We start from the raw sequence: 22,673 nt of genomic DNA, 5'->3' as shown, positions 1-22,673 counted from the left end.
TCACCCTCTTCTCCATGGGGACGGCGGCAGCGCCGGGATTCACCATCCCACAGCGCTGGGACCTGCGGTCCCCACGTGGGGACAGGGACAGCGGCACCGCCGGGACTCGCGGTCCCACAGGGGCCGCCCCTGCCGCGCAGCGCCGGAGACAGCGCGGGGTCCCTGCCGCGCGCTGATGTCACTGCCGTAGCTGCCCGCCGCGCTGCCGGGGCTCGGTGCGCCGCCCGCCCCCTCCCCTGGCGCAAGACAGGGGCGCAGCAGCCCCACGGCCGCCCGGGCGCGGTGTCACGGAGCCGGGGAGCGGCGGCCGCGGGCGGGGGTCTGAGCGCGGCCCGCGGGCAGCGCGGTGGGAACGCGGCGGGGCCTGGCGGCCGCGCGGCGCAGGCGCGGTGCGGGCCGGGCCGCCATGCCGACCGTCAGCGTGAAGCGGGACCTGCTGTTCCAGGCGCTGGGCAGGACTTACAGTGAGTGTCCGGCATCCCCGCTGTGCTGCGGGACGCGCCGGCCCCGCACCGCGGCCGCCGCGCTGCCACCGCCGCGGCGCCTCCGCCGCTGCCCGCCCCGGCCGGGGCGAAGCCTTGAGCGCGCACGGTCCCGCCGGCCGCACCCTCCGCGCTCCGCGTGTCCCATGTCCCGGGGCTGCACTGGGACCCTCGGGGAAGCCCAGGCCTCAGTCCGCCGGTGGCTCCCCTGCCGCCTGCTCCTCCCCAGCCCATGGCACGCCAGGCACAGCCATGTGTTATCCCTGGCCCCTTCAGCCCATTGCCCCCACACGCACTGCTTGATCCCGAATCTCTCGGGAAATGGCGGTTTCTGGTTGGAGTTTCACTGTCTGTTTTAGGATCTGGTTAAATCAAGAAGGAGAGAGAAGAGGTGGGAGAAGGCAAAGCGAGCAGTGAATAGCGTGGGTTTATTCAGTCCTTCCTTCCTGACTCAGGAAACAAATTTAATAACTGTTCGGCTGAAGCAGCATTGAGGGACGTGCAGTGGTTTAGACTAGGCAGGAGCTGTGGCTCTTCAGACAGCCCGGTGCAAATCTCCATTGTCAGATCAGGGCTGTGTTACTGACATGTTACAACGCAGTTGATGCAACCTCTGTAGAACAACCTGACTGATTAGATAGGAGCAGTTGGCAGAAGCTGCCCAGTTATTCCCTCCTGTTTTCACTGTCTGTTCAGGCCAGAGTTGCTCTGACAAACGTGGCTGATGGCCTGAACTCCAAGGCTCAGAAGCCCTCCCTTGTGACTGTAAGAATACCATATCAATAAATTGAATACGTACTAGAGAAGCTGCTACTCAGATGGAAATATAAGGAAAATTCTTTAAATTACTTTTTCCTTTTTTCTTTAAAATAGCATTTGTTATCTTGTTTGAAAACATTCCAAACACACACACACAAAATTAGGTCTGAGATCTGCTTATTAATCAAAATTCACCTTCTTCCTTCACAGCGGATGAAGAATTTGATGAGCTTTGTTTTGAGTTTGGTTTGGAGCTTGATGAAATTGTAAGTAACGTTTTTATTTGTTGCTTTCTATTTGGTAAGAGTTTGTATAGCGTTATTTCCAGCATATCCCCTGGTAGAGTGTTATAATGGACTGTACTAACACAGGTGTTTTGAATATGAAAAAAACCCCTCAGATATGCAAAGGTTACTGCCTTGGAAGCAAGAGACTCCAAGATGGCATAGTGCTGTACTTTCTGGAGGTCAGCACTCCGTGCCACTTGATCTTCAGTCTCAGGCCCCTTTTTATTTAGCAGCATAAATATGGCCATAGACCACGTATTGATTATATTTTACAAGATCTGTTTGGTTTTGTTTGATATGCAGTCGTCTGTGCAATATCCACAAAAAATATATTTGTTCTGGACATTGTCAGCTGAGTTGTAACTAATTTATATTTAACATTTTGATTTAGATTCTGTACTTGTGGAGATTTGCTAGCCCTGATAACTATCCATGCAAATCTTGTTCAAGTAGACCTGTTTTGGTTTTACCTTTTAATTTTAATTTATTGGCTTTTTAATGACATTTATCAAAAGACATCTGAACATCATATGTTATGCTTAATTTCAGAATAAACTTGATTATGACAAGTCATTTGCCAATCTATTGCCAAAAGTAAGGTCTCACATCTCTCCTGGGATCTGACAGCCTGGAGGTTCTTGCTTCTCTAATCTCTTTTCTTAAAATTTTAATACTGAATTTTTCCTTTGGTACACTGTTTTACAGTTTCTGAGTTTGAGGTCTTACGTAATTTCTCATATTTGGTGTATCCATTTGCTGTATAGATGCAAATTACACTGTTAAACTTCTAACTAAAACAGTTTCTCCTGTCATATCACAGTCATACTCGTGTCAGCGTTAAGATATATCAGGTTAAAACCACATTTTTGCTTAATTTCAGACATCTGAGAAGGACATTATAAGTAAAGAAAAAGGTGAAGAAAAGGCAAAGGGTGCATCTGATGTCATTCTCTATAAAATTGATGTTCCTGCCAACCGTTATGATCTGCTTTGCCTGGAAGGATTGGTCCGAGGACTGCAGGTCTTTAAGGAAAGGTAAGGCAGAGTTGTGAGATTTCTTTGTCATTTGTTATTTGTTGAAATATGGGGCCATTTCTGGTCAGCAAACAGAACTTCCTACTTGCTTGGATTTTGAGTATGATTTGATGTATAGATCAGATGCTTCAGATGTTCCTCTGGAGAGGATCTATTGCATAACTTTAAAAGACTAGACTAGAGTGCTATTGGGTTTTGGATCTGTTCTAAAAAGTTTTCAATTGCTATTCTATTTGAGACTTGTCCTCTGTAAAGAGCTTCTGCAGAGAAGCTTTCTGGTGATCCTTTGTAATAAATACCAAACCAAATAATTTATTTCACTTTTCTGCAATAACTTGTTGAGTTCTTCCTTTCTAGTTCAGTAATCTGTTTACCATCCCATAAAAAACAAGTTTTGCACAGTTAACTAATTACATGCCAAGAAACATTACCAAGAAAGTTTTCTACATATAATTGCTGCTACATTTCTAGAGTTTCCTGCATTTCAGCTACAGACTTACTTCTGTTGTTGTTTTAGGATAAATCTCCCTAGATATGAAAAGATAATACCAGCTGAGGGTGAAGGTCAGAGGCTGATTATCACTGAACAGGTAAAAGTGTTTACTGCACCTTTCTAAATGTATTGAGAGTTGCTGAAACAGCAAGATCCATATCAGTATGATTTTGTAAGAGCAGTGAGACTGGAAATCTTGTGTGCAGAGCAAGAGCTAAAGAAATTTAAATATCTCTGCTCGTTGTGATCTATTCTTAGGAAAGAGGAGTGGGAGGAACAATAGACAAATTGTTTTGGGTGAACCTATTAGCAGATCAAATCAAAGTTTCAGATGCTCACTTGAAATGTGCATGCTGCTGTTGTAAATTGCAGACTGCCCAGATCCGGCCTCATGCTGTAGCTGCCGTCATCCGAAATATAACTTTTACCAAGGACCGTTACGACAGTTTCATTGACCTCCAAGAGAAACTGCACCAAAATATTTGCAGGTTAGTGCTCAGATTTAAAGTAGTGCATAGTGCCTGTGTATCTTTTTATCACATGATGAGACTGCACGTCCCCATTGCAGAGAGGTGTTATGGTTATGGCAAGGAAAATCTTCTCTAGCACCTCTCTTGATCCTTCTCATTTCTTTACCTGTTCTGTCTGCTGCTAATATTGTTCAACATAAATAGCTGTTTTAGATCATGCAACAGCTCAGACAGAAGTGTTTAGCAACATTCCCATTGGATTTGTCTTGGCTAGTGTTGTAGTTTGTAATAATATTTATTAAAATGTTATTAGTGAAATAATTTCTAGGCTTCACAAAATTATCTGTCTACTTTTTCAGTAAGCTCTGTGAATGCATAGAAGTGTAAAGCATCATACTCTAAGAAACTCCAAGTATTACTAGTAAAAACATTATTTTGCCTTCTTTCTTTCTAGGAAAAGAGCGTTAGTAGCAATAGGTACCCATGACTTGGACACCATCTCGGGTCCATTTACTTTTACAGCCAAAGCACCTTCTGAAATTAAATTTAAGCCCTTGAATCAATCCAAGGAGTACACAGCCTCACAAATTATGGATCTGTATAGGGTAAGTGAGATTTTTCAGACTTGTTGCACTAAATGTAGGAAGATAAATTTCCAAGGCTAAATATCTCTCATAACCTTGCTATTAAAAGTTGTTCTTACAAATAAAACACAGTTATCTTCCATAGCTTCACAGCCAGTGAACATTCCGTATTTTGCTTATCATGAGAAATGCATGGTAATATTTTATTTTCATTGTTTGTGAAAGATACATTTGGGGCTAAGAGCAACTCTTAGAATAGTGGGTTTGGTAGTAAGTTTCTGATTTATCAAGTAAAGTCTGGCACTGCTCCTGGCCCAGCATCCTGATGAAACCAGGCAAATGCTAGGAAAAGATTCTATCAGGTCTGATTTGACAGTGTTTTGTGGGCCAGTTCCAATGACAGTATTTGAAAATGCTACTATTTATCACTGTCATTACAATACACAGCTCTGCTGCAACATGTACTGGCCATAGAGACAAATCCTCAAGTATCTCTGACTAAAGAGTAAGAGAGCTCAGAAGCAAGAGAGACTAAAAGGAAATTTTTTGGTACAGGACATACCTATGTCATTAGAACAAATGTAAAATTTGAATCAAATTTAGGTATAAATGTGTCAGTATCCAGCAATTTATAACTAAAAGTATTGTAGTGCTAATTTTTATCACTTTTAAGTAGAGTTCCTGTAGACTAAGGATATTGGCAATGTTTGTCTGCTGTGTTGAACAGGGGTGTCATTTGGACTGCATAGACTATGCATGTTTGAGAGAATCCTTAAATAATCTTCAATACTTCTGAAGAAAACCAAAAATGCAGTTCTCTCATTTCAAGCTTTTCCTGCTGCTGGGAGCAAACACCCTTTGCTAGTAAAATACCTAATTCTAACCCAATTCTTCCCACCTTCAAAATTCCCCTTAATCACTCGGCAAAGGATTTTTTTTTGTGGCTCTGTGGAAGTTCACCTGTGAGCTGAAGTGAAATTCAGGCTGTGCTTTGTTTCTCCAGACTGACAGCCACCTTCGGCACTATTTGCACCTGATTGAAAACAAGCCACGTTACCCTGTCATTTATGACAGCAATGGGGTTGTTCTGTCCATGCCACCAATCATCAATGGTAAGATTAATTTGTGACTGCTTTGTACTGTTACTGCTGTTTTGTGTGTGAATTCATGTCTGACAGAAACACTGATGTGTAACAGGGATTATTATGTTTTCTTAACTGATTCACTCACAATTTCATATAGTTTTCTTTCCTTCTTTCAGTTTAAAGGTAGTCACATTTTTGCTCCCTCCCTAGGCAGCTAGTGTTCCTTTTTCTCATCTTCATCAGAAGGATGTAAAAGTCCTACTGCAAACCTCTGCATTTAGCTTCTCATACCCTTCTGCAACTCAATGAAGTACCTTGTGACGGGAACTTCTGTTAGGAAAGCATTTTGTTTAGCTAGAAGAAGCCTGCAAGAGGTTATTTTGTAAACTGATAACTGTAACTGGTAACTGCAACTTTGTACTCCATTTTATGAGGTCACAGCAGGGAACTTACCAGCAATGTGAACTAGTTTTTATGGACCCTATTGCTATCACACAAGTGATTTCCCGAGAGTTTAATGGCTTAAAAGTAATAAATTGGTCTAGACTTCTTTTGCATTGTTTCTAAACATGGGTTTCCTCTGAATGCAGAAGAAACTGTGGGTGATTTTTGAGAACTACATTAATTGAAGCCGTTTAATGGCATAACAAGAATTACTTCTTTAAGAAAGGTATTTCGTTATACCTATATACTGAAATATATGTCAGGAATCAGTAAATTTCCCTACACTGACCAATGGATCTGCAGTGATAATCTCTTTGGATGTATGCTTCCTAATAGACCTTTATCCAGCTAACCCAAATCTTCTTAAAAGGCAGCTCAAACTCTCTGGCAGGAACTGGTAACAAAAACTGTTCTGAATTGAAGGTGGTGTCAAGCACTGTGCCTGATCCTTCTTTGTTAGGCTCATTCCAGCTTGGGTGTGTTCCATGTATAAGCACAGCATATTGTTTATATTTTATCAATTAAAAAGGTTGAGCTAAATTTAGCACCCTCCTGTGCTTTAGAGAACAGTATCTAAGAGAGGCTTCCAGGTTAGAGGTCCTTTTTAAACAGATAGTGCAATGTAAACATCTGTATGGGTTGTTTGGATTATCTACAAGCACTGAAGTGAAGGGTTGTATTTGCTTTGAAGCAAGTCCAGAGATGCTGAATACATTCCATCAGCAAAGAGACACAGCACAGCTATAAGGGAGTACAAGATCCCTCAGTCCTGAGATCTCTGGTGCACCTACCTTCCAGTCTGTCTGTGACCTAGTTTCTCAGATAGGAAACTAAACCAGAGAAGCTAAGTCAGGGCCAAACAAAGGAAGCAGGAATTCCCATGTATATCCAAATGCTTTCTTTTGCCTCTGGTGCAGTGCATGTTCATTAATGAATGGTGCAAGGAAAGGCAGAAAGGACAAAGAGGTTGGATTTGGCATGATCCCACAACAGTTCTAGGACTGTGCACGCCCATTCCTGCATGATTCCCAGCAATGGAATTCACTCCAGGTGTGCACCGCCCATCCGTACCTAACAGGCAGAATGAGATCTCTGTACAGCTGCTCCAGATTGCTTGTGGCTTACTAACAAACCCCACTTTTGTAGGGAACCAGCTACTGGGGGACTTTGCATCCAGTTTTCAAAAGAGACACTAAAGAAAAATTTTGAGTGCACCAGGGATGCGCTTCAATGCGCACATCATAACTCCCAGTACACACAAAGCAAATTCATGCCTAGAAGAGACCCATAGAGGACCTAAATCACAACCGTAGAGCAACGTGTAGTGTATCAGCAGACAGTGTCAGGACATCACAAAATGGCTATTGATAGTCATTAGTCTAAATCACTTTTTTTAAAACCATTTCATTTATTCCTGCCCAAGGAAATGACACATCACACATCTGATGCAAATGTGAGACTAAACCGAGGGAAGATGGGTTGCTGTGGCAGTGCAGAGCCCTTTCCTAAACAGCAGATGGCCACTGTTCTGTTAGCTGGCTTTCCAGCTGAGTGCCAGGATACCTGTAGATGCCTGTCTCTTGCAGTGTAAAGCATAACCCAGTCAGAGTGTCTGTTCTGTCTTCTTCCTTTTATTTGATTCTTAAATTAAAAAATGAAAAGAACTGCTATTCTGCCAACAGCTCTGAATGTTGGTGCAGTAGACAGTGGTTTTTTTAAAGCTGTGGAAGATGACAGTGATCTTTCTGACACAAAATGAGTATCAGTGTTACTGCAATAAAACTAATATTTCTTAACATGTTTTTGTTTTCACATGTTTTAGGAGATCATACAAAAATAAGCCTAAATACCAGAAATGTGTTTATTGAATGTACAGGCACAGATATTACAAAGGTAAATCTTTCCAGCTTTTAATATGCATTAATATAATTGTTTTCCCTTTGGATAATAGAGCTCCAATACAAAGACCTACAACAACACAGCATTTCCTGTATGGAGCCAACCTTCCAATACAAAAAGTTGTAGGACTGTGGAATTCCCTTGACACAGTTTCAGGCTTGCTCTATAGATAGCATTGTGTTTCCACTGAATTTTGATTTTACTGTATCTTTATGTTGACACTAAGTGTTCAGCTTGTATGAGAAAATAATTCAAGTAAATTAGAGACTGTTTGTCCTTGTCGAACACTTTTTCTAAATCTGAAAGACTTTGAAAAGAGTAAAATTTACTAAGACTGCCTGTTTTGGCAGAATACTCTTTGTAAAGATTCATTTCGTCTCCTACTGAAAATTTGGGCTGAGGGAAAAAAGTAAACAATTTTTCTACTTAGTTATCTTTTTCAAGCAGGGATGCTTTACAAATAATTGCTAAATTCAAGTCTTTCCGTATGCAAATTCTGTAACTCAAAGCTGAAGCATGAAAGCCTAGGAGTTATAATTTCCTGTTCTTGAATATAAGTTGTGCATTCATTGATAGTTTCCCAAAAGTGTGTAACTTGATGCTTAAGAGCAAAACTGCTTTTAACTTACCCTACTACATAATGACATGTTAACAACACAAATAAATTTACATGTTGGGAAGTGGCTTCTAAACAAACTAATAAATAACTGTTTCTTGCTAATGCTTGTCTTGATAGTAAAAATAAATATAGTGTTGTTCTGTTTACATGAAGGAAATTACACTGTTAGGCATCAAAAAAAAACCCCTTTGTAGATTGAGACGTTCATCTGAATCTCATTATTATGTTCCATTATACTAATTTCTTAAAATATTAACAGTAAAACAAAAATAACCAAAAAACCAAGATTATTTGATAATGTATTGCTAAACAATGCACAGTCCTTCAACCTCTCCATTCTCACTTGAACTTTAGTAAAATGACTAATAAGACAGAGAGTTAGGAAGACCCAGCTCCAAATAGTAATAAACCCCCTGTGTTTCTAAAGAACAGAGTTTAGAAAAGATACACAATTCCTTCAGAACATTGAAAACCAAAGATTTTCAAGTTTTGCACAAATGTCTTCATCAGAAGGAATATTTTTTTAAAATTCGATCTAGTGTTCTACACTGCTGGGAAATTGGTGATTATTAAATAGAATAGAATGAAGAGGGTGTAAGATGAGATATTTTCCCTGTTTCTTTGTTAAGATATTTTGTCTACTTGAACACAGTAGATGGCAGATTTCAATGTGATTCTTATGTTTGTTTTGTAGGCAAAAATTGTTCTTGATATTATAGTCACAATGTTCAGTGAATATTGTGAGAAGCCATTCACGTGAGTATAAATCTCCAGACAGAGAGACATTACATTTGGGCCATGTGTTAAAAACATTTTTACTTATATTTTTCTGTCTCTTTCAGTGTTGAAGCAGCAGAAGTGGTTTATCCCAATGGGAAGACCCACATCTATCCGGTAAGCACAGCATTAGGATATATCTGTGTCCTTAGGGAGAGGGCTTTATTTACACAAAGTCTAGTAAGAGTGACATTGTGGTTTTTTCCTGCAGTGGCAGCATGTGCTGGTTCTGGGGTGTAGTGTAAAGACCCAGCTTGGCACTATCTCTGTATTAGTGAGCCAGAGCCTTCTCTAACCCCACAAAAAATAACTCCAGCTCCAGCTTCTCCTTGTCTAGGAAACTCATTCTGAAGCTCCACTGAATTATGATGAGGTTAAAAAGACACTATTATGGTTTAGAGTGCATGTGATAGGAACTCTTTCAGAAACAAGTAAAGATTGCAATCAAAGGTCATAATCTGTGTCTAAAGCTTTTAAAACCTACATGTTCCAAATCGGGAAAAATTAATGCAGGAAGAGGTCCTTCATCCTTAAAGCCTATGGACAACTGAAATCAGCCTCAGCATAATGTACTTATCAGATCTGGAAGCTTTAATGCCCTTCAGTTAAAATAACCTTGTAACACTGCATTTTTCAGTCTTTCACTTTACAGACACCAACTATGTAAAGGTCTATAAGGCCGAATGTTGACTTCAAGTGCAGTTCAGAGCCCCAGACAGACCTCTTTGCAGTAATGGAGTCTTACATTTTTATTTTCTTAATAAGTATAAAGAAAGCAGTTCCTCCTGTTTCCTGAAAGTAACTGAAGACAGATCTGGTTGAGTTCATAAAATCGGATATATCAAGCAAGTACAGACTTTTTTTTGCTGAGAGGTTTTCTAGTGTCATTTTAGCTTTTTCTTTTCACAATGTCAGTTTTAATCACCAGAGGAAAGATGTAAAATCCTGAAAAGATAGCCAACAAAATAGAAATTTCTCCAGTAACCTAAGCAGCTTCCCTAGATAAAATAGAGAAAAAAAAATCCCCAAAGTTTCAGATGCTATGGTTTTTAAGCATTTGTATATCAATAAGTTTAGAAACACATGAAATACTTATATACATACAAAATAACTTCCTTAAATATGTTGCACACTTGCTAAGTAAAATACTGGTAGGTATTTGTGTGCCAATAAAGAAATAGAAAGTTTTCTTTCTTTTTCATCCTAAAAGTCATTTGATCTGTACAAGACCATGAGATCTCATGCATGACCATTCTGTGCTTTAGGGCTTTGACTTAGGATGAACTGGTCACCAGAAACTTTCAGTGACTCTGTTGCTCGCATATATCAGAAATTATCGGAAGTTTCAATAATGGGGATTTCATGCTGCATTCACCCTTCCAGCTTAACCAAGAACAGCTTTTGCATCACATACTAGAGTATATTTTCAACAATCCTGTTAACTTTAGAATGCTAAATTTAGTCTAATATTCCACATTTGTCTTCTGTGGGTGTCATTTTAGTATAGCAATTAGAAGCTAGATTACTAAGATTGAATCCTCTTAGGTAGAAATGGAGGCACGGTGTATGCTTAAAATCTTTGTCTTTTTTTTTAGGAGCTGGCTTATCGAACAGAGAAGGTGAAACCTGAATACATTAACAAGAAAATAGGAATCAGGTGGGTTACTGCTAATGAAAACATAGTTTATATTAACCATGACAAAGGTACTAGAAGACATTGATTATTGCATTGTTTTAAAAATGTTTAGACTATGTGATTTTTTTTAATTTATCAAAAATTCAGGGGTTATCTTGGGTAATTAGATCGACTCTTAATTCTTCCCCTGCTTTCAGGGAATGATTCTTCACGGCTTCACACAACTGTTATGAAGAAAAATGGCCATCTCATGAGTGAGAATCTGAGCTGGTTCTGTTTGAATGCTAAGACTGTGTACAGTCCATAAAGCACTTGCAGATTCTTCAGGATATGAGGCAATGCAGAAGGAACATTGATTACTTTACAAAGCCAGTCAATACAGTGCAAAATCCATAAATTACCATTCTCTTGTTTTGTTTCAGGGAAACTCCATCAAGCCTGGCAAAGCTGCTGACTAGGATGTGTTTGAAGTCACACGTCACAGGGAATGGGAACCATATAGAGGTTGAAATCCCTCCTACCAGAGCAGACATTATCCATGCCTGTGATATCGTAGAAGATGCAGCAATAGCTTATGGTTATAACAACATTCAGATGGTGATTCCGAAAACGTACACCATAGCTAATCAAGTAAGATTGCCCCTTCAAATGAATGCTCTGTTGTCAGTAAATGACTGCTGCATGCCAGAAGGGCTTTGGGGAAAACAGAACCTAGGAATTAAATATTTTGACATGCTTTGCCTTGAGAAGTATTTACCATGGATGGGATACAAAACAGATGCCCCACTGATTTGAATAAGCCTAAGACCAGTGGTTGCTGGTACTTGAAAAAAGACAGGGTTTAAGTAGGGAGCCCGTATTAAATCTCTAACTGGGAGATTCATTTCCTCAGGCAAGCCTAAGGGCAGCTGGCTAATGCTTTCAAAAATTTTAAGCACACGAGCATTCCCTCCTTAGTGAATTCACCATCATGTAACAGGCAGAACCACCTCAGGAAAGAATAGCAAAATGCTTTTAGATGGAAGCTGAAAACTGTTTTGTTTCATTTTAGCTCCCCCTCAATAAGCTCGCAGAACTTCTGAGACTGGACTTGGCAGCTGCTGGATTCACTGAAGCACTCACTTTTGCCCTGGTATATTACATTGATTTCATGTTTTTTCAGTCGCATGTTGGAACAGTGATGCAATCAAAACTGCAGAGGATGGTCTGAGGATATGTTGTATAAACGTACCAGTATCACCCAGTACTGTTTTGGCAGCTGATTGCTTACTAGGGCTTTGGAATCATAGTATAGTATTTGGTGAGTTTGTAGGTCAGAAAAATGAAATGAGTCACTGTTAATGTGGCATTTAGTTCTAAGTATAGAGAAGGAAATAACTACTGAAGAAGACTGGTTTTAGTTTAACTTGATAGGATGAAATTGTAAGATAGCAAATCTCTCTCAAGACTTTGGTCACCAGATGTGAAATTCATCATAGTTCAATAATCTGGAAAACCAACATGAACATTTAGTACTTGCTGGTGGGTATTACTACAGTGTATTGAGATTTCCCTGTTTCTATATTTTTCTTTAGTATTGTCACTTGCCCACGGTTCCTTGCATTAGATAATTCAGTCTGCAAAGAGTTTATTTTAAGAATACCCATTAAAAAGCTACAATTCACGGACTCTAAGGGGACATCCTCTGTAAATGTCACCACAGGTAGGGTTTTGAATATAGGTAACAAGTAGATAGATAGATAAAAATTGTATATTTTTTATCTACATTTGTTATCGCTGGTTTTAGGTATTATTACAGCCATGCCAATAGTCTTTGACCAAAAATTAGGACTCTGCAGCAGCAAGTGCCACTCCTGTTCTAACAGCTGACATAATTTGTACTGTGGAAATTATACAGCAGGGTTGTTGTGCTACAATAGAATGTACGGTAGGAAACATCTTTATCATGGCCACTTGCTTATACCCTTTAGCTGTGAACTGGATCAGAGAACCTGTCAGAGATCTATGATTAAAACCAAAAAAGTTAAGTACGCTCCCATGCCTTCCAAACGTGTAAGGTAACTGTCCATACGTGGAGACTGGCATAGTCAGCTATTGAAAATATATTACACATTTTTAAAAATCCTTTCTATTGCAAGATCTGCTCAAAGCCTTTGCCTAAATGTCCAATTTGTGTACATTTTAGCATATGGGGAGCTACCATCACATAGTCTATTAAAATCTCTGTGGAATTTCTCAACTTCTTCCTGAACCTAAAAACTTACTAGATGGCCAGAGGTAAAAATCCTTCAAAGTACACAATCTCCTAAAAGAGAGAATGATCTGCTCACAGATTATTTTTTTGATAATTTACTCAAATATTTTAAGATGCAGCATTTCAGGCTCCTAAAACACTTCTGGGAGTTGAAAAGTTCAGCTATTGCTATCAAATTTGGTAATATAAATGGACTAAATAAAATTTTAATACCTTCAGATTTCACAGAGCTTCAAAAGCAAAATTTGGTCTCATTCTGAAAAATATATTCCAATTTTAATATTTGGTTATTAACTCATTTATATAACCAGGACAATAAGTAGTATTACCTCCTGCAGTGCTAATATCTGACAGAGGTATTCAGACCTGTGGTAGTACCATGTTGAAGAAATAATTCATGTAATCAAACTTATAAAGTTTTTCCTTACTCTTAATACAGTTCGTTTTTTTCAGCACCAAATAGGTAATATGCTTGAAACATTTAATATATTACATTGCTACAACTGAGAACCTTTATGAGCTGCAACAGCAGAATTTTTGAAGGTCATGCAGTGTATCATGATATCACATTTCATATTTTTTTTCTGCTGTGGCAGGATGAAACCCACAGCCTGCTGTGTCACCGGCACTTTATTAAAACACCAGTGTGAGGCTTATGACTATGATAACTATAATTTAGGCTACAATTCTGTACCCCAGTGTTATATGACAAACACTGCTTATATATTTATGCACTCAGTCTGTTTCTTGGTTAGAGCCCCAAATTACCCTTGTACACAATAACGTTGCCTTCTGTGAGGAGCTCCAGTTTAGCCAGAATGCATTTAGTTAAATCACAGTAACATGCTGTAGTTCAGATACACATCTGAAAACTGTTTAACACAGTTCTCTCCTCCTAAGTTCAGCATTCCTTGTGTTATTTGGAATTTTTTTGTTATTCAATAATCAACTTTTTCAGATGGTATCATTTGCTCATGTTTCTCACAGTTAGTCTATCAACATACCTTTTGAGTGCTGCCAGTGCAAAGGGAACACTTCTGGGAGACTGCAGTACACAAGCAAATCCTCAATTACATGCCTAGTCTGCTACTGGTTTCTTTATTACTCTAATAAAGTTGTAAATTCTGGAAATCTGAGTGTGGATCTTAGACGGAGCATCTATTGCAGTATGCGCACAGACATTGGCTGAGCCTGATAAAGTGAATGCATATTGTTTTACTGACCAGCTTAAAAATACACCTTTAGAATAGGGGCTTTAAAAACATTCCAACCCCAACACATGAGCAAACTACAAGAATCTTACGCAGCTCTGAAAATTGAAGGCTTGGCCATATGACCCGTTTTTCATAGACAGTGCTTTACTTTCTGGAAGTTTCCCTCAAGGGATTGTCTTACTTTGTGTGAAAGAACAGATACCAGTCCCTTTACAAGTGCTATTTTCAGAACAAAATACTTCACCCACTGCAAGTCAGGGTGTGGAATCTGAGCCTGATTTTAAAATAAATGACAGCAGTCCATGACAGAAGCCTAAATAGGCACTAGCTTTTTTTTTTTTTTAAAACCCAGCTTTATTTTGGTTAGTAATTAACATTTGTAAATAAATCTGTTTGCCTACTTAGTCTTAAGACTAGGGCTTGATTTGTGTTACGAGTGTTACACGTGAGAGCATATATTATGGGACAGTGCTACAATTCCATTATTCATTCTTGATATCAAATTTCATCATTGGCTTACTGTCTTTTTAAAATAAACTACTTGACCTTGATGGGTTTTTGTCTCATTTTCAGTGTTCTCAAGAAGATATTGCAGATAAACTTGGCATGGATATCTCTGCAACAAACGCTGTGCACATAGCAAACCCCAAAACGGCAGAATTTCAGGTGAGATCATTCATATCTTGAAAGCAATATTGTCATGGATTCTATATTTAAAAAGGAGGGAAAGGAACCTACACGAAATAAAATTTATAAACTATAAGCTCCATTTCCTGCATTAAAGAGCTTGTGTATATTTGTGTGCTGAACATGTCATCTGCTGTTTCTCCTTCACTGAGAAATCTCTCTTCCAGTGTGAAATACTATCAGCTTTTCAAGAAAGCAAAGTACCATGCTCTGTGTGGCACAATGTGGCAAAATTGAGAAGTCTTACTGCAGGAAATCCCAGATGGTTGATCAACTGCCTCATCTAGAAAACCTATTCAACATAAAAGGGACTATTAGACTTGGCAATCTCTAAACTTCCTGAGCTTTGAGTAGAAAACATTTGGGTTGGGTTTTTTTTATTATTGATCATTGTTACTCTTGGTTTGGGTTTTTTTTTTCAATTCTGTGGTGCTCTTGAAGTATTTTAATACCCCTTTCTAGATCATTTGATCTTAGCTAGAGCAGAAAGTGAGAGCTCAAGTATGGTATTCTCAACAATTCTGAAAATAGCGAAGAGTGCACCCATAAGTTTTGTATTTCAAGAGTGCTGTTTTGCTTTTTTTAATATGCTTTCTTTAGTGTACAAGGAAGGTAAATTTAGAGGGCCTTTTCTTTCTTTCTAGCCTAAGAAATACAAATGTAAACTCACTTCAGAAAGGTTTTGAAAAGTTTCAGAAGTCTGTGGGCTATTAATATTTTGTGATTTGTGGGTTTTTTCACTTAAGCTCTTCAGTACATCTGATTTGTCTGAGCTTCTAAAATACCATTCTACATCTTATCTCTAGTATTGATGACAGTCTTCTGCTGCTCTGAGATTCAAGAACAGAATTTTTGCACACCTTTTACTTGGTACCACAAATAAGCGGTTGTGCAAGACACTGTTGGAACCTGTTTAGACCATTACAGATTACAGCAAGCAGTATAGAATGTACCACCAACAAACAACAGAGTGTGACCAAAAAGAGAAAACATGGCAGCCCTTCTAGCCAGATACAATTTCAGACTCCTGTTCTTGCAAGATGGCAGGCCTCTGCCGTTGCAATGCTCCTAAGCAGGGTTATTACTGGATGGATAATTCCCTGTGGCAAAAATAGCTTCAATCTTTTAAAATCTATAGGCCTCCCTGAACATTGGGAAGGATCGCTGTTTGTGAGGCACTATAAACTTTCAGCTTTAGATGGTAGCTGTGATGAGATTCTCAGGATGGCTCTCCCCATCCCCTGTCCTCTGCCAGCAAGGGTGGCAAGGTGATGCCAGGGACCGTCTTACACTGAGTGTGCAGCTGGAACTGTTCATGGGTTATGAAAAGTAGGATAAATAGACAGAAATGCTGCATGACCAAGCATAAGAAGTAACGTGGCTGAGCAAATGATGACTTTTAACTTGCAGTCAAGGAGCAGACAGTCACTGCCACCCCTCTTACATTAGATTTACTGAATCAGACTCTTCTAGTCTGACAAATAAAAAAGGTGCAATTCAAAGGAAGTGTTTGAATGGAAAACACAGGAAACATTACTGTTCTTACAGATACATTCACAGGTGTGATTGTCTCTTGCTTGGTTCTTTGAACACATTTTCTATAGATTTCAGGTTGCCCGTGACTGAATGTTACATAGTATTTTCCTGTAGTATAAAGATAACATTTTAGATAACACTTAATATTTCCCAAACTGCACTTAGAATTTGCCTTTTGTATGTGTGAGTAAATTTATGTGAATTTTTTTCACTTTCTGTATTATTTTTCTACTCTGCACTGCAATTTAAGCACCTGTGAAATGGTATGGGTTCTTAAGCTCACATAGAAACTCTCTGAGAAAATGCAGTATATAGAACATGGAGAGAATGTACATTTCCATGTTTAATAATTCTCAGTCAAAGTTGCTTAAACATAAGAGATAAGTGCAGTATTTGCACTTGACTACTTTTAAACTCTTGTTACAAATGGACAAAAAAAAAAAAAAAACACGAGATATTTTTGAAGGTATTTGATTTGCAGCATCTCTGTTTGTCCTGCAGGTGGCACGTACAACCCTCCTTCCTGGGCTGCTGAAAACTATTGCTGCCAACAGAAAGATGCCCTTGCCTCTCAAACTCTTTGAGCTTTCTGACATTGTAGTAAAAGATCCTAATACAGGTAAGAAGAGAAGGTTCCTCAGAATCTTTGATAATGGAAATACATTTACATACCAAATGGTAATAGTAAGTAAATCTGTATTTCCTTAAAAATAGACATTTCCATAATAATAGTCATTCCATACTACACTGGGATTTTTTATTAATGTGCACAGCACAAGATTTAAGAGCTTGGTGTAACAGGCTGGATTTTAGAGTGGCTGGAAACGTGGTTTATTTTAGATACTCTCTCAAAAGTGCAAGAATAGGCATCTAAATTTTCCTTAAAATCTGTCACAGATACTGAAAATCTGCAAGGATAAACACATAACAATGTTGCACCAAAAAACAACCTGATTTAAAGTGCTTCTGTTGATGTGCCTATTTTTCTTGCTCTTAATCTAGTGCTCCTTTGTATTCTTATCAGGAATGTAATTGATATTCTTATTGGGGATGTAACCTATGAGAGAAACTACCTGTTGGTAGTGTTTCCAAGTAGCACAAACCTTGGAGAGCAGAAATACCAAAGGCATGCTGCTGTTACAGTTCCAGAGCCTGTTTAGACCACTGCAGTCTCAGTGATGTGCAGGGCCGTGCCAGCTGTAAAGCAGAATGTCTCGAGCCTGGGAAGAGCAGCTTTTATTTATAGGCAGATTCTATCCCAGAAAACAGTTATTCAGAGGAAGATTTTGGGGTCAGCGTGTCTCAACGTGAATCCCTTTTCCATCATCTTTAAACAAGATTGTTTGTATTTGTTCTCCCAAATTATTTTCTGGGAAGCTGATAACCAGTACAAAGAATGAGATTGATAGCAGAGATAGAGGGTAGAGAATGGGGCAAGTCTGTGTAAAAAACTGTATCCGTAAATAAAAAGCTCCACAGTATAAAATTTCCTCTCTCATTAGTAAAAATAATAGCCTTATCTTTCCACTTGATCCAGCTATGCTAAGAAAGCGTGGCTGCCTTGGAATTGTTCTGTAGCCTTAATTGTTGTACGTGAAACAGCCAAAGCAGTTTGTTCATTTTCCAAAAGCTTCAGTGAAATCCTTCCTGTGTTTTGGGGCCTCTTTGCACTGATTTCACTGTACATGATCAAAATTTTAAATTACCTTTATCTGGAAAAATATGTCACAGTAAAACAAACTGTAAAAATGGATTTTTAAATGTTAAAAATTTGCCTAAATTTTACTGATTCATTTCTTTCTCTAGGGTATGTTGAGGGAAAAGGAGTGCACAAGGTACAACTTTTGGGAAGAGTTGCAATTCTCAATGGAGTTTTTCCTCTCAGTAAAAAAGCTGACATTACTTCAAATTCAGTGGTAGAAATGGTTCTGTTGTTTCATTATCTGGTTTCAGATTTTAGTGGTTGTGTTTAAAGTATCTGGGATCTGCAAAACAAAGGTTTATACAAGGCATAAACAAAATGGCAAGTAAATTGCTTTGTTGATGAATTTAATTTGTAGATTACCTTTTTTCCTTTTTGAAGGAAAAAAGAGCCTTGCCAAGCAAAACAAGCAGTTTTAGCAAACCATGTAGGCTCTTTTTTTATTAAATACAGACAGTTTAGTGGTGCAGCTCATTCCTTGTTGGGCATGCAGTTAGCTAGAATGCAAAAGACGTGGAACAGATGGCAGAATAGCATCAGCATTCTTCAGAACCAAGAGTGGGGCTGTTTATCTTGGACTAAGGAGCACATTTACTCTGGCATTATAAAATTTGTGAGTTAAATTGTTACTTTTATTCCATGTGTGTCGAGTGTAGCTCTTGAAAGCTTTCATTTATGTGGATGGCTGCTTAACAGTTTTATAAAGAATGATTTTGTGGTGTATGTCATTTTGATGGGAATCATTGTAACAGACAAAGACTTCTAAGGCAGCAGCTTTGTGCTCTCTGCTCTTGGGCAGCCCTCTCATGGACTGAGCACTTACAGACTGTGAACAGTATCTGGAATGGGTTTTAATGGTATGTTTAGAATAACTACTGTCTTTCCCAAATTGACTTCCAAAATTAAACTTGCCTAATAACCATTTTGAAGGGGGGGGCTGGAGGCAGAGAAAGGCAACTGCAAACTGAAAAATATGGGGTTGTCCTCACATATGGAATGAGATTTCCTGCACAAGGCTTATGTCATCAGACTGACTTAATTTAATTTTATTATTTCATGATTTTGGCATGCAGAATTTCCAATTAATAATTTCAAAAGTATGGGTCAAAAGAGTACTGACATTAACTCTATTTTAAATGGCATCTTGCAGTCATCCATGTGTGAATGAACCTAGGTCTTTAAAACACACTGGGTTTTAATAAAGCACCTTCTTACACAGAACTTTTGCTTACCAAGGTGAACTGAACATACTTCTCTTCAGACTTATCTGGCAGAAAGGTTTGATATATTAAATTAGAAAAATGTGTGGCAGATGTAATATAACTAAATGGAACCAAATCTGAGCAAAAACGGTTTTTCTCACGGCAAAGGAAATGTGCTGATTTTGGATATGTTGCACAGCACTTGTGTGGTCAATTTGTAACACTAGGTAATCACTTCTGGTAGGATACTTAACACTAGTTTACGGTATAAGTCAGCACCTTTACCACCAGGCCTAACAGAGAATACCCTTCCTCTCACCTAGCACAACAAAAGGAATTAATCCATTAGAAAATCACCTCTGACCAGTGATCTTGGAGAATCTGGCAAGCTTATGGTAGCACACATTTAGCACAATTTACATCATTTGTGAACACAGCTGCTGCCACCTTTTGAAGCATATTTCCAACTGTCTGGAAGTGTTGGTTATCTGCAGAAAATAGTTTGGAGGCTAAAAGACAAGTTTTGCATGAGCAGGTGTCCCCCTTTCCGATCACCAGGTCATTTTTTTGAAGTATCTCTAATCTGGAAAGGAACAGTGTACTAGGTTGCTTTATCTTCCTCTGTGCTCTTTTGGCTCGCATATTCCTGAGCAGCTGCCCATCCTTTGGATTGTTTTCCAGCAGCATCCCCAGGAAGTGCTTTGAAGTCTCAGAAGTATATACACACAAATATATTTATATATAATTTAGGTTGACATACTTGGCAGGCTCATTTGAAAAATAGAAATGTTTCATGGCATGACATGAGAGCTCTTAAGTGAGTTATAAAGAACTGAAGCATTTCTAACATCTGCCAGCTTGTGCCTACAATTCCCAAGATCTTTTTTTCTTCCTATCACTTGTAGTGAATGAACTTCCTCTCTTGTGATATAACTCTGTAAAGGAGTAAGTTTTAATACACTTGAAAAAGCAACCTTTCCTTTACCAAAGTTTTCTAAAACTGAAAGCATGAGGTATAAAAAATGTTGTGTATGTTTATTTCTGATGCTTTAGTTGACAACTCTGGTCTGAAGGCAGCACTATCTTAATCATAATGAAATTAAAATTCAGATAGTTGTCACAAACTCTGCTACCATAATTACTCATAAAAAAAAGGAAACCATTTTACTGAACCTGTAGCCCAAAGAACGTGCTGTCTTAGGGAAAATACTTTTTTTCTATTCTGTTGCTCAATACAACATGAGAATAAATCATTGACCATCTATGAGTGCACTACTGATTGGTATCTCAGTAGAGCTGGGAAACAGAGACACATGTGACACAGGGGCAGAGCAGCCAGAGTGCTCAGACCCAAAATCAGATGCTGCATTTATTGATATTTTCTCTGTAGCCTTTACTTTCCTGTGTTGCCATTTTAACTTCAGGATTGCATTCTCCGGCATTATTTAACACTGCACATTATTAATGACAGGGAAAAAGTGCTGAGTGACAAATGCAGACTTACTGCCACAGTAAGTTCAGCTTTCAGTGACTGATGAGAGAACTTGCAGCTGTGGTACCAAGTAGCTGCCCTAGAAGTTTTGAATGAGTTCTGTCTCAAAAAGGCTGAGCATTCATTTTGTGTGTAGGCTCTGCTCCTGCCTTTTACTGTCTGTTTTAACCTGTGTATTTCTGGTCACTTGTTAGATGCTTTCCTGTTTAGTTCCTGACAGATTTTTCTGTTACTGTTTAGCTGGAGAAAATAAACAAGATGTAAATTTCATTTAATCTCTAATTTCTCATGTGGTAGACATTAATGCCCTGGAACTGTAGTTTAACTTTTAACTGACGGCTAAAAGTGCTTGTCAGGGCAGGAGCAGGTGAGCAAGTACAAGTGGATGCTGTTGCCAGAGGGCTCCCCTGCTCTACGGCCAGGAGTAGCTCAGGGACTTCCCAGCATAAATGTGGTTCTTTGTAGTAAGAAGTAGTGGATTTATCAGCTATGGACTTCATCTGCCTCCCCAGAGCTGTGCAAATTCCTGGCATCCACAAAATACCGTGGTGAAGAAGTTTCACTACTTAACTGTGCTACCTGAAAAACCCATTCCTTTTCTTTTTCCTTTGGGCTTGGTTCCTGTTGACTTGATCAAAATGCTGAAACCCACAATGAGTAAAGCCTCAAGAGCAGGCCACACTAGTCCTAGGCAGTATGCATTGCAATGGGGTAGCCTCGAGGTACAAGGATAGCAACATACTGCTACATACATACTCATTCTGAAAATTTAAAAGAAGGGGAACATACTTTGCTGAAATCAGTAATACCAGAAGGCATAAGGCAGGATTTTGACTTAAGGAATTGTCCAAAGTGGGAGATACTCATGTCACTGTTTGAGTTTGTGCAGTGTAGCACATTTTTCATAATCACTTGGTTGCAGGGATGTCCAAGATAATCCCAAAAAGCAACAGTTGTGATTTGGGAACCTCTGTGTTAAGGTCTTTTCACAGATCACCATGCTAATGTTATTATACTCATTTCAGGTTGTGGGCTGGTTGTTTTGTGCTGATAGTTGTTCTACAGCCGAGTTCTATAAATATTTAGCTTTCCCACCAGCATCACAAGCTTCTCCATGCCTACTGGGGATTTGCATTTTGGCTCGTCTATTTTAAATTTCTTTAACACTTAGCTTTATGCTTGGTACCTGTCACTGCATAGAAGATACTTGCATATAACAAACCTCTTTCCTGCTCAAGGCATAAGGGTACTTTATATCTTTCTTTGCATTTCTGACTGAGAGTCCAGTGGGTTAAATAAATTCCATTATTTCCTCAGGCTATGTGACAGGTCTGTCAGAGAAGCCATTTTACATACTTATTTCTCCTTTCAGCCACAAGTGCCTCACAGGGCAACAGAAGAAAAGTGATGCAAAAGGCAAGGTTAGAAGTGTGATAAAGTTTCCCAGGTAACATAATTGCTTCCTTCTTCTGCAGATGTAGGGGCAAGAAACTACAGACATTTATGTGCAATTTATTACAACAAAAGCCCGGGCTTTGAGATCATCCATGGTTTGCTGGACAGGGTCATGCAGCTCCTGGAGGTGCCACCAAATGAAGAGAATGGCTACACCATCAAGGCAGCTGAAGGTAAGGAAGAAAGAACTACCGTGTACAGCAGAAGTTGTTCTGGAACTTAAATGTTCCCGTACAACCTGAGGAGAATTTTTGGTTGTTCTCAGCAGTAGAGACTAAGGATGAATATCATTATATGTGCTGTCATACTGCAGCATGATGGAATGATAGTGAGAAGGCACTGTGTTCACTGATTGTAAAATGTATTGCTGTCTTTCTGTGAGCTGTCCTGAGTAGCTTAATGTAGTTTGTGAGTTCACAGCTTTTTAAGGGAATTTATAATACAGCATATACCCTGAATTTCATGGACTGTTTATAATGATTTAATCTGCTGATGGCAAGGGTACATAGGAATTCACTGAACTGATGAATATGTCAGATGTTGACTGTATTCTCCTCGACT

At 39.0% G+C, this 22,673-nt stretch overlaps 1 protein-coding gene across 1 annotated transcript in view; it reads left to right on the top strand.

The window, feature by feature from the left end:
• The first annotated feature begins 364 nt into the window (after nucleotides 1-364).
• The window catches only part of FARSB (phenylalanyl-tRNA synthetase subunit beta), a 37,062-nt gene continuing 14,753 nt past the window's right edge, over nucleotides 365-22,673 (top strand). The window contains exons 1-16 of the mRNA XM_048314618.1: nucleotides 365-464; nucleotides 1,452-1,507; nucleotides 2,409-2,563; nucleotides 3,081-3,153; nucleotides 3,429-3,544; nucleotides 3,981-4,131; nucleotides 5,114-5,222; nucleotides 7,462-7,532; nucleotides 8,852-8,913; nucleotides 9,000-9,051; nucleotides 10,530-10,591; nucleotides 10,993-11,200; nucleotides 11,622-11,702; nucleotides 14,612-14,704; nucleotides 16,763-16,880; nucleotides 22,133-22,285. Of these exons, the coding sequence (XP_048170575.1) occupies nucleotides 407-464; nucleotides 1,452-1,507; nucleotides 2,409-2,563; nucleotides 3,081-3,153; nucleotides 3,429-3,544; nucleotides 3,981-4,131; nucleotides 5,114-5,222; nucleotides 7,462-7,532; nucleotides 8,852-8,913; nucleotides 9,000-9,051; nucleotides 10,530-10,591; nucleotides 10,993-11,200; nucleotides 11,622-11,702; nucleotides 14,612-14,704; nucleotides 16,763-16,880; nucleotides 22,133-22,285 (1,618 nt within the window). The 5' untranslated portion in view covers nucleotides 365-406. The remainder of the gene's footprint in view (nucleotides 465-1,451; nucleotides 1,508-2,408; nucleotides 2,564-3,080; nucleotides 3,154-3,428; nucleotides 3,545-3,980; nucleotides 4,132-5,113; nucleotides 5,223-7,461; nucleotides 7,533-8,851; nucleotides 8,914-8,999; nucleotides 9,052-10,529; nucleotides 10,592-10,992; nucleotides 11,201-11,621; nucleotides 11,703-14,611; nucleotides 14,705-16,762; nucleotides 16,881-22,132; nucleotides 22,286-22,673) is intronic.

This window comes from Corvus hawaiiensis, chromosome 10 (genome assembly GCF_020740725.1).
Source record: "Corvus hawaiiensis isolate bCorHaw1 chromosome 10, bCorHaw1.pri.cur, whole genome shotgun sequence".
NCBI classification, from domain to species: Eukaryota; Metazoa; Chordata; class Aves; order Passeriformes; family Corvidae; genus Corvus; species Corvus hawaiiensis.
Note: the sequence above shows the minus strand (reverse complement) of the source record. Positions and strands in the feature narration are given on the sequence as shown.